The following is a 12,452-nucleotide window of genomic DNA, read 5'->3' as shown; positions in this document are numbered from 1 at the left end:
ATTAAATGTGAATGAAGAGACATTTTGGAATTGGATCCATCAGTGATTGGTGTTCCTTCAATTGGAATTGTTGTCCAGAAGGGCAGTGGGTGGAGGGAAGTGACCTTTCCCCTTTCAGTGGTACCACCCTTGACACCACAGATGGAGCCATAAGAGAACACTAGCGCGAGCCTGTCGTTCTCCCACTGGGGCTAACTCAAGCTCAAACAGCAATTTCAGTCAAGTGGCAATTGTTGCTCCAAGTGCTATGTTGAGAGGTTCTGAGGCTGTGTCTCGGCTCAGTAGGGAAGATACAGTGCTCAATACATAATGTTGGTCTTGGTCTTGGAGGGGGTAGATGGTGGTAAGTGGTAGTATAATATTTTGACTTCTGGCTCAGTGGGAAAACAAAACATAGCACACTCTACTGCAAAGCAGGGCAGGAATTCTATGGATTATAAATGTTACGTTCTGGAGAATTCAGTTCCAAGAAGTTCAAGTGGGACTGTTTTAAGAAAAGGAAAAAAAAAAGTTGAGACATAGGACATTGAAGAAAAAAAGAGTAAGTCATCTGATCAAAAAGGATGCATTTATTCTTAAAGGATGCCAATGTTCCCCAGTGGGAGAGGGCATTTAAAATAGTCTGGAGGCTGGACGTGGCAGCTCACACTTGTAATCCCAGTACTTTGGGAGGCCAAAGAAGGAGGATCGCTAGAATCCAGAGTTCGAGACCAGCCTGGGCAACACAGGGAGACCCCCATTTCTAAAAAAAAAAAAAAAAAAAAATTGTTGTGCATGGTGGCACACATCTGTGGTCCCAGCTACTCAGGAGGCTGAGGTGGGAGGATCACTTGAGCCCAGGAGGGTGAGGCTGCAGTGAGCCATAATCATGCCACTGTACTCCAACCTGGTGACAGAGTGAGATCCTGCCCGCCCCCCCTCCAAAAAAAATGTCTGGGTTGGCGCCAGGCAAACCCCAAACCCAAGCACATATATTACTTAGAAAAGGAGAGGGAATAATTTAGCATGATGAAGCTCTACAGGAGATGTCCAGTACCTACTAAATCCTACTCAAAATGTCTTTAATTCTAGAAGGATAGATTTGTTGATGCCAACATTTTAAAACATAGTATCTCAACTTCAAGAAGATGCTAATTTACAACAGAGCTGGCATCTTCATCTTTCTAAGCAGGAGCTCCCCACCATCTTGCAAACAGGTCTAAACTTAAGTGATGGTAAGGTCCATTATGATTTCAAAGTAGATGCAGGTTTCTCAGTCCCTCTGCAAAGCAATTTTAAAAGGAACTGTTATCTAGAGCATATGACCTAGAAATAGATGGAAATCAGAACAAAATGCTCATCTGTAACCCAAATTAAAACTCATCATCTTGCAGTCAGTCAAAAACAGATGCTAACTGAACATGGACATTCATCCCAAGGTGGTGAAACTTTCCATCAATGAAGCAGCTTGAAATCACAGTCTTGTGAGGTTCCTGGAAGCACTGTTGTAACACACTTGTTGGGACTGAAGAATTAGCTCATAACTTCCCTGAGCTCTTGATTCAACACTCTTCAGATGACTGTGGAGTCGTTCTCAAAGAAACATACATCAATTCAAGATTTTCCTGGTTATCACAAGGCAGGCAGCAAAGGACCAGGCTGGGCTAGAAAAGGTATTTCCCTTTTTAACCTCCACTGAGGACATTATTCTTCTCTGAAACCTAGTCAATTCTACTCAAAAAAATGTATTCAATATGGACTTTATTCAAACTCTCGACTATACAATGAATGACTGAGATTCAGCCACTACGTACTACCCTAACATACTCATAACAGTTAATCCAGATAAGGTGTATGATGACAATAGTGTAACAGATAATCAAGATGAAAATTAAAAAAAAAACTGATCAAAATTATGAGGTATCAGGGGTAGGTTTTCTAGGAAGACCATCACTGAAAGATGTAAGATAGAAGCTGACCCTCATGTTTCTCTGTTGCCACTGAAGGTGGGCAAGAATTGGACAAAAGTGCCAGTGTTTCATGTTGGATAGAAAGAAGACATAGAGTTGTAGCATCTCAGTTCCAAGGAATAATGAACCAGAGAGATTTGCAGTACAGTGAGATGTGAAGTCAGAGGATGGAAAATATGGCCTTTCAAGATATTTTTCCAGTGCTTGGTTCTCTAAGTGACCAGGCCTCCTTCTTAAAGTTCTTTAGTCTTGTTCTAGGATGACATCACAGTTAGGCATTTTATGTCATGCCCTACATGTATATACAGTAGTCCTCTCTTATCTCTGGGGGATACATTCCAAGACCCCCAGTGGATGCCTAAAAACTCTGGTAGTACCAAACCCTATATATACTATGTTTTGTTTTTTTTCTATACTTACATATCTATGATAAAATTTAATTTGTAAATTAGGCACAGCACTCTTGCCCTTTGGGGCTATTATTAATCAAGTAAGGGTACTTGAACACAAGCACTGCGATACAGTCATCTGATAACTGAGACAGTCGCTCTGATCACCAAGACTGCTACTAAGTGACTAATGGATGAGCAGCATGAATATGCTGGACAGAGGGAGGATCACATCCAGGGCAGCAAGGGGCAAGATCTCATCATGCTCCTCAGAATGCCGTGCAATTAAAACTTATGAATTGTTTATTTCTGGAATTTTCCATCAAATATTTTTGGACTGTGGTTGAGCATAACTGAAACCATGAAAAGTGAAGCCATGAGTAAGAGGGGACTACTGTATACCATTTCTTTTTTCAGTCTCCCTGCTACTCCCCACTAGGAGAATAAAGATGGGAGAATAAAGGGGTCTGGCAGGAAGGAGATTGCAAACTATGTTGTCAGTTCTTGAAATGAATCCATGAGCCCTGTGCGGAAACCCTCTAGGTCTATTCCTCCCAGGACATTAAATTATTCTCTTTTTATTTCTAATATAGTCCCATGATTTTATTTCCTAAGAAACTTTAGAAAGTTTACAGCTTTTGAACTATATGTCCATCCACTATTTGACATCCTGGGGGTTACTGGCCCACCCAGGAGCTTTCATGATCAGGTCAAAATCACATGTATCCATTGGGCTTCAGGGCAGAACATGCATCCTCAGATGATTGTTGTACACAGAAAATTAGGGAACACAGCTAAGATCAATACCAGGGAGCTCCCAAATGGCAGTTCCATTTTCATTCCTTCATTAAAATCATAAAATCCATAATAATTCCTGGTTAGCAATAAACACAATCATTGTGCTACATCATAAATCACACCTTCTGATCGACAGAAAATGAGAATAATATTATAAAATAAAATAACAATGATAATAATGCCATAACTTAAGATCTTTCATGTAGTCCAGCTACAGAATTTTTACAAAATGGAATAATTTAATGCAAACAATACTGTTCTTTGTATAAATTAAACATTTTCCTTCATCCTACCTAAGAGCTATAAATCACAGACAATACATTTTAAATCAATGTATCAACATAAAGTGTAAACAAATGGATCAAACAAGCAAAAGGAATTCTAAATTCCCTCCTGCCTTTCCTTTTTGGCTGATACAATCAGTGAAACCCAGAGGAGTGACAACATTTTCATGTGCATTGGAAATGGTTTAACAGCTGTCTGTGCAAGTATTTCCTAATGTCCAACATGATGCAATGTCAAAGAGTCCAGCGAATCTAGAGAGGTTGTTTGACAGTAATCTATCTTGGAGACAGGGACAGGTACTAGATCAACATCTATTTGTACATGAACTTCTAAATAAAATTTTCCATAATGCCAAGGCACCACGAAGTACCTTGGAATGCTTTTCAGAGCCCATGACCCTGGAGACAGGCAGGACCTCATGCTTTTGGCAAATGTAAAAATCTTTCCTATCTCTGCTCAGCATCACTTGTTCTTTCCACAAATGTTCAAATCCAGTTCCTTAAAACTGCATTGATTTGGAGTGAAGTAAAAGATATTTTACAAGTAGCATTGAACAAAAATGCTATGGTGCTGGGAGAGGAGTTGCCTTTTGCAGGTTGCTTGTTTTTGCCTTTATTTTGACAGTGGTAACCAGTCATTAAGACTTCTAAGATAGGCCGGGCACAGTGGCTCATGCCTGTAATCCCAGCACTTTGGGAGGCCGAGGCGGGTGGATCACCTGAGGTCAGGAGTTTGAGACCAGCCTGGCCAACATGGTGAAACCCCATCTCTACTAAAAATACAAAATTAGCCGGGCGTGGTGGCGGGCGCCTGTCATCCCAGCTGCTTGGGAGGCTGAGGCAGGAGAATCGCTTGAACCCGGGAGGTGGAGGTTGTAGTGAACCAAGGTTGTGCCATTGCACTCTAGCCTGGGCAAAAACAGCTAAACTCTGTCAAAAAACAAAACAAAATAAAACAAAACAAAACAACAAAACAAAACAAAAAAAGAACTTCCAACATAGAATGAGCTAGTACATAAAAACAAAGGGATGGTTTGGGCTCATTGTATAGACACACATACATCCTAGCTGCCTTCAAAGTCTGTTCTCCCGCTTGAATCAATATGACTCAAGTAGACAAGCAACCTGGTTCCAGAGAGGGTGATTCCATCTTCTCCACGTAGCTGAACTGAGTGATCCTGAGAATGGAGTTTTATAAATTCCACATTCGCTTTCCTAACACCGTTGTAGATGTTCTTCCTCTTACCCTTTTCTCCTCCTCAGTACTGCCCCCCAACCTTTGTTCCTACAGGAAGTGGTCAGCAGACAGAAAGGAAATGAGCTACAAGGAAATGGCACTTGGGTATGAAAGATCAACACATTGGGTCAAGGTAGCACATTTGTCAAGGTCATGACAGTGACAGCACTAAAAAGGGACGTATTTGCCAAAAACAAGATTTGACACTATCTGTAAACCTCACTACCAACTGCTTTTTAAACATTTAAAAATGAAATCAGCTTCCACACATACAGGCTTGTTTGTTTTTCCCTCCTAGAGGAAGCACACGCGCTTGAAGATGTTGGGCGTGAGTATCTGGTCACCAGACTTTTCTAGGTCATTTCTGTAACCCACCTGGACAAGCTGGTTGAAGTGAATATGATCTGTTCACAAGTTGCCTGGAATGGCTTTTCTTTTGCTGTTCTTTGTGTTCTAAAACGTTAAATGTCTTGCTCTGGCTCTTCTTTAGTCACTTATGGCCAAAAGACCTGGTCCCCTGTTCAAGCAGCAATAATACCTCCCGGCCCCAAAAATTCCCAAGGATGTTGCTCCTAAATTCCACTTATTTCTTTTTTTCTGTTCTTTTCTTTTTCTTTATCTCTTTTTTTTTTGCAAGAAATTATTGTATCTCTATCTCATATATAGTTCACTCTTTACAGTACAAAGTGTTAAAATGTCAAACAAAAATAAATATCAATGTTACAGTAGCTAGAATATTCAATAAAATAGATCCCTGCCATTCTTGATTGAAATGTTCAGTGAGACTTAATTTCATTTGGATATTATTTTCCAGAGATTTGCGAAGTTTCATGTTCCTGTTATTGCAGCTCATTTCTAGGGGGTGTAAAGATGGGGTAGTCTCTCTTCCCAGACAAAATGCTGGGAGAGAGTGGGACGAGTCTGGGGGTGGGGTGGATCTGAAATGCCAGTATAGTCATGAGATCTTCAGGATGTGTATTCCTTCGTTACCAGGTAGCAGAGCTGTAGTGTTTATTGGTCCTAACCGTGGCATCAGAACACTCCCCATCTGAAGAGTCACAGTCCGATTCTTCAAACTGCATAGGGTTCTGCAAAGGCAAGACAAAATAAAACCTTAATTCATTTCTATAATCACTCAGTAAATATACGCTCAGTAAATATATGTCAAACACCTCCCACACAACAGGCACTGCGCTTGGTAAGGGGGCTACAGAGGTAAATGAGACCAGGTCCTGTCCTTGTGGGGCTTATGGAGAAAGAAAACACATAAAGATGATGATGATGATTGCTACGACAATAATAACAGTGCCCACCACACTACCACTTCTGTAGCGTTTGCTATGCTCCAGGCACTGTTGTAAGTACTTTATTTATTTATTTAGAGATGGAGTCTCACTCTGTCGCCCAGGCTGGAGTGCAGTGGTGTGATCCCGGCTTGCTGCAACCTCCGCCTCCTGGATTCAAGTGATTCTCCTGCCTCTCGGCCTCCTGAGCAGCTGGGATTACAGGCGTGTGCCACCACGCCCGGATAATTTTTTGTATTTTTAGTAGAGATGGGGTTTCACTGTGTTAACCAGGATGGTCTCGATCTCCTGACCTCGTGATCCGTCCACCTTGGCCTCTCAAAGTGCTGGGATTACAGGCATGAGCCACTGTGCCCTGCGGTAAGTACTTTATTAATACATCTGTTAATCCATTTAGTCCTCATGATAACCCTATGAGACAGATGCTATTATCATCCCCTTTTTACAAAGAGGTTAAGTGGGTTGCCCAGGGTCCCACAGTAAGTAGAATGCTGCGATTTGCATTCAGGCAGTCAGATTCCAGGGTATACACTTACAACCACTATGCTAGCCTGCCTCTCCAAAGGCAATCCTGAATATGAAATAAAGTGCTATATGTCCTATGATGGCATCATCCAGGGAAGAGTCAGGGTATGGAGCGGGGAGGCTTAGACCTTTAAAATAATTTTTTTTTTTCCAGAGACAGGGTCTCACTGTTGCCCAGGCTGGAGTGCAGTGGTGTGATCACAGCTCACTGCAGGCGCAAACTCCTGGGCTCAAGAGATCCTTCCACCTCAGCCTCCCAACGAGCTGGGACTGCAGGCATGTACCATCACACTCAGCTAAATTTTTTTTTTTTTTTGTAGATGCAAGGTCTTGCTATCTTGCCCAGACTAATCTTGAACTCCTGTCCCTAGTGTGATCCTCCTGCCTCAGCGCTGGGATTACAGGTCTGAGCTACCACACCTGACCTGGGCTCAGACCTTTAACCACGTTGGGAGATGGGAGTGGGAGGAGGGGATGTTTGAGTTAAATCTTGACATGAAGGGTTCCTGAGCAGTTCAATGTATGTGTGTCATTTGGGAGAAACTCCCTCATTTCTGGGAGCTCTGTTGATCTCTGTACTTCTACTTACTTCTTGGAGGCCTGATATGCTTTGGCTCTGTGTCCCCACCCAAATCTCATGTTGAATTGCAATTCCCAGTGTTGGGGGAAGCACCTGGTGGGAGGTGACTGGATCATGGGAGAGGATTTCCGCCTTGCTATTCTCATGATAGTGAGTGAGTTCTCATGAGATCTGATGGTTTCAAAGTGGGTGGCACTTCCCCCTTCGCTTTCTCTCTCTCCTACCACCATGTGAAGGCATGCTTGCTTTCTCTTCACCTTCTGCCATGATTGTGTTTCCTGAGGTCTCCCAGCCATGCTTCCTGTACAGCTTGTGGAACTGTGAGTCAATTAAACCTCTTTTCTTCATAAATTACCCAGTCTCAGGTAGTTCTTTATAGCAGTGTGAGAACAGACTAATACAAGGTTACTGTTATATCTTATTACTAAATGAAAATTGTAAAGGCTCTAGAGCCTTGAACCCCAAAGAGCAAAAAAGGGAACAGTGATGGGAGAAGGGAGAAGCCCCCACCTCATAGCCACGTTCTTCCACGCACAGCTTGCCCAGAGACATCTGAGTCTTCACACGGCGCACGGCACACTCCTTGTCAGAGAGCCCATCTGAGTGTGAGGATATGTCAATGGGAATCTCTGGCGTCTGGGACAGCAGGTCGTCTAGCTTCTCTGCCAAGCGGTCTTCAAGTTTATCAGCTAATTCATCAGGACTGTTTGAGTGGTCACTGGTATTTCCCTCCTCTCCATCAGACACAGAGAAATTCTCAGAGCTAAAGGTTGAATATGACTGGCAGCTGCTGATGCAGCGATGGGGCCTAGAACCAAGAAGAACCAGGAGAACTTAGTCGGAGGAACAACTACTTTCCTTTCCTTATCTGTCACTCATAGTAGTGGTAGGGATAATCTAGTTTTCTTCCTGCCATCGAGGAGGCCTAAGAAATCAAGATAGGTAGAAACTATTTAACTTTTAACATTAAAGCAATGGACTGAATTTTATCCCCCATGAAATTCCATGTTGAGGCCCTAATACCAGTGTGACTGTATTTGGAGACAGGGCTTTCAGGAGGTAAATAAACTTAAATGGAGTCATAAGTGTGGGGTCCTAATCAAATAGGATTGGTGGCCTTATAAGAAGAGGAAGAGATTCTCTTCATTCCTCCCTCCCACCCTCTTTCAACATGCATGTGCAGGGCAAAGACCATGTGAGGAAACAGAGAAGGTGGCTGTCTGCAAGCCAGGAAGAGAGCCCTCACCAGAAACTGAATCTGCTGACACCTTGATCTTGGACTTCCCCAGCTCCAGAACTTGAGAAATAAGTTCCTGTTGTTTAAGCCATCCAATCTGTAGTATTTTGTTATGGCAGCCCAAGGTAACTAACACAAGAAGGAAATTTTAATTTCCCCTTTCATTTGGTTTATATATTTATGTGACTAAATACTACACTCCAAGCTGATGGCTATGACTTGTCTTTGAAAAAAATCAGCTTGTCTAATCGTATTATGTACATGTATGCATGGTATGGAAATGTCCAAATTGAAATTATGCCTCTTATTTAGAGTCATAGATTCTCACAGGTGAAAGAGACTTTGGAGAGTCTCTGGACTAACTCATTTCCCAGATGAGAAAACTGGAGCCAGAGAAGGGAAGTGACTTGTTTAAGGCCACACCATGAGAAAAGGCAGAGCTGAGGTTTGGGCTGGGTCTACACACACTTTGGTCAGTGTCCTTCTCTAACCCCCATCCCTCACCTCCCCGTCAATCTACCCCAGCTTCATTTCCCAGAGCCCAGTATCCACTGGGCATGGTGACCCTGGAGGCCCAAGTGCCTTCACTACCTCTGTTGACCAACCTCCAACAGAAATGAGCTTGGAAGGAACATTCACTCTGCAGCTGTGGGTACTGCCCAGCCAGTTAGTAGCTCATTCCAGTTAACATCTGGGTTTGGCTCTGATGAGCCAGAGCTTCTGGGGAGAAAATTTGCAAAAGTTCCTCACTTCCTTCCCATTGTTTATAAGCAGCTTAGTAAATAAGAATGATATTAGCTTACACTGGCTTAAAAAACATAAGAAAACAAATAATAAAGACTGCCTTTTTCTTTTGCCATTGTCTGATCTTTCTGTATTTCTTAGTACAAAGAGTTTTTTTTTTTTTTTTTTTTTTTTTTTGGAGACAGAGTCTCACTCTGTTGCCCAGGCTGGAGTGCAGTGGTGTGATCTCGGCTCCCTGCAACCTCTGCCTCCCAGGTTCAAGCAATTCTCCTGCCTCAGCCTTCTGAGTAGCTGGGACTACAGGCGTGCACCACCATGCCTGGCTAATTTTTGTATTTTTAGTAGAGACGGGGTTTCACCTTGTTGGCCAGGCTGGTCTTGAACTCCTGATTCAGCCTCTCAAAGTGCTGAGATTAGAGGTGTGAGCCACAGCACCTGGCACAGTACAAAGAGATTTTATGCTATATGACCTAGGCCTGGCTGATGCCCAGGCCAGGTGATGGGGTGAGTTGGTTGGGGGTCGGGGGGCAGATCAGGGATATATAAGAAGAGGCCATAAAGAGTCCAGGAATAGCAGGGAATGAGAACAGATTTCAATTTTGTGCATAATGTGGGGATCCAGAATATAATTTATCAAAGGGCCAGGAGTCCTTTCATTTGTAGGGAATTCCTGTTTTGGGGCAGGTACACAAACCTTCCTGGGGAGACCTTCTCGGCTCACTGCAACCTCTGCCTCTTAGAGCATTACTCTTCAAGAACACAGTGTCTATTAGCAGAAAAAGACCTCTTGGTAGGAAAACTATCTTCTCCTCCACATTAGGGGCAGCTTTTATTTTAGAAGTAAGGGGAGATGGCCCGTATTGACTCCTAGCAGGAGTATTATTATCGCAATCTAAGCAAGAAGCTATTTCTAAGGCTGAGTTGAAGGTGGACTCAACTTATCTAATCATATTTAACTTGAGGTATAAAATCTAAGGCATGGGGAATGCTATGGACTGAACTGTCTTCCTCCCAAATTCATCAGTTGAAGCTCTAACCTCCAATATAATTGTATCTAGATAGACCCTCTAGATAGGGTCTTTAGGAGGTAATTAATGTTAAATGAGGTCATAAGAGTGGGCCCCTAATCCAATAAGACTGTGACCTTTTAAAGGAAGGAAGATCTCTCTCTGCCATGTGAGGAAACAGCAAGAAGGTAGCTGTCTGCAAGCCAGTACGAGAGCCCTCATCAGGAACCGAGTCACCTAGAACCTTGATCTTGAACTTCCCCAGCTCCAGAATTGTGAGAAATCAATTTCTGTTTAAGCATCCAGTTTGTGTAACAGAAGCCTGAGCAGACTAACACAGGGAGACACACTAGAAACCAACACAATTACCCATAAAATAGCATGGCCATCTGTCACAAACTGCCCACTGTATTCTCAGTTGTAATCTTGAATCTGTATTCATGCTCCTCATCATGAAGTTGCTGTAAAATGAATGCTGATGAACTAGGATCTGCTGTGCACGGACAACTGCCAAAACATGGCAACAGGAAAACATGAACACAGTGAGTTCAAAGTTGCCTATAAGGTGGCTGCCAGGGAATCACCTGTGGTTGAAGAGCAGGAGTGGTAAACTTAGGATTTTTTCCCCATTCCACTAAAAGCAATCATGTGCATTTGCTGGTTTTACCTTTGTCTTCGTGGAAATTCAACTTCACTATCTACTTCCCCTTCTTCCTCTTCTGAGGAGTCATCTCCACTCTGAGGAGAACAAGGAGAAAAAAGTTTTATTTATTTTAGTGTCACTCTCTCACACCATCCCCACTATCTGTAAAAAATGTAATTATCATCAAAAGGCATTCATTTAATAGTAGCTTGCTGAATGTCATCTTTAAACATACATGTCCTCATTATTCATTTAGCAACTTTTCCAGAGTACCTGTGATGGTGGCCTGCATTAGATGCTGGAAGACGTGTAGAACTGAGTGAAATTTATCTCTGTCCTCAGGGAGGTGATGGCTCCATTAAAGTGTCCAGAGGTGAGTGATGGAGAGGGAAGTTGGAGAGGAGGTCTTGGATTTGGGGGCAGTCTCTTGTAATCATTGTCACTAGTGGTTCCAGGCTCTGTCATAGAAGTTATCTTTGAAATCCTCAAAGCCCAACAATTACTTTTTCCCTTTTTATATACCAATCCCTTTTTCACTAATATTATGTGGTTGGATAGAGATTTTTGAGGGTTAGACTATATCCTGTTTGTACTGTATGCCTCACTCCATTAATACAATTCTGCATACAAAATTGGTGTTATCCCTATAAATATATGTAATTATTGTTTGTCAATTAAAAGAAAGTACTTAATGCATTTTTATTGAGTCAGCATGTTGGCAGCAGTAAGAGAGCTCTGGCTGGGACACCTGAGGCCCCATGATTGCTGGGTTGATCTGGAAGGCGGGCTAAGTGTCCTGACTGAGGTGATCTTCCTTTACAGAGAACTCATCTCAAACCAAGGGCATAGGAGCAGCCACACTTAAGATCAACTGTCCTTAAGCACAGCATCATGATACGCTGGATTACCCAATCACTTGTAATGTGGGTAACTGGGTCCAAGGAACTGTACCAAATATTGAGAATAATTTACCTTTTTAAAAGTCAGTTCTAAAATATCATGACTCTTACTTGTATTCTGATATGCTTTTTTTTTTTTTTTTTAAATAGGAAAGACAGAGATGAAGTTATCCTGACTGCTGAGATGAGCAGTTTACCCTAGGAGGACCTATGGGACTATATTTTGGTAAAGAAAAGTTGAGCTGCTCTGTGGGAGTGAGGTTCCATTGAAGCCAAATGTACAAGGTATGTGTTCTACGGCGTAAAGACCCGTAGATGATATCACAACGGCATGAGAAAGGTTCAAAGATACATGTTATCTGGGGGAGCCTAGGGGATGGGGTGACTGCTAAAGGGTGCGGGGTTTGTTTCTGGGGTGATAAAAGTGTTGTAAAATTGGTCATGGTGATAGTTACACAACTCTGTGGATAAAAAGCATTGAACTATACACTTTTAAACAGGGGGACTGTATGGTATGCAAATTATATCTTAATAAAGAAGTTACCAAAAAATACAAGTTACTGGCCATCGGAGTTGGAGGAGCAGAGAATGGATTGGCCCAAATCAACTGCACCAGCTGAAACACAATTATTTATTTATTTATTTATTTATTTATTTTTTATTGAGACAGTCTTGCTCTGTTGCCCAGGCTGGAGTTCAGTAGTGTGATCTTGGCTCACTGCAACCTCTGCCTCCCAGGTTCAAGTGATTCTCCTGCCTCAGCCTCCGAGTACCTGGGATTACAGGAGTGGACCACCATGCCCGGCTAATTTTTGTATTTTTAGTAGAGACAGGGTTTCACCATATTGGCCAGGCT

General features: G+C 42.5%; 1 protein-coding gene across 24 annotated transcripts in view; it reads right to left on the bottom strand.

The window, feature by feature from the left end:
- Positions 1–5,243: 5,243 nt before the first annotated feature.
- Positions 5,244–12,452, bottom strand: part of MAP3K13 (mitogen-activated protein kinase kinase kinase 13) — a 190,801-nt gene continuing 183,592 nt past the window's right edge. For all 24 annotated transcript variants that reach the window (XM_077991966.1, XM_077991967.1, XM_015131422.3 and 21 more), the window contains 3 exons: positions 10,722–10,792; positions 7,577–7,874; positions 5,244–5,745 (listed from right to left, as the gene is read on the bottom strand). In XM_077991966.1, the coding sequence (XP_077848092.1) occupies positions 5,644–5,745; positions 7,577–7,874; positions 10,722–10,792 (471 nt within the window). In that variant the 3' untranslated portion in view covers positions 5,244–5,643. The remainder of the gene's footprint in view (positions 5,746–7,576; positions 7,875–10,721; positions 10,793–12,452) is intronic.

Source organism: Macaca mulatta, chromosome 2 (genome assembly GCF_049350105.2).
Source record: "Macaca mulatta isolate MMU2019108-1 chromosome 2, T2T-MMU8v2.0, whole genome shotgun sequence".
Taxonomy (NCBI): Eukaryota; Metazoa; Chordata; class Mammalia; order Primates; family Cercopithecidae; genus Macaca; species Macaca mulatta.
The sequence above is the reverse complement of the archived record's forward strand: the minus strand, read 5'-3'. Positions and strand labels throughout refer to the sequence as shown.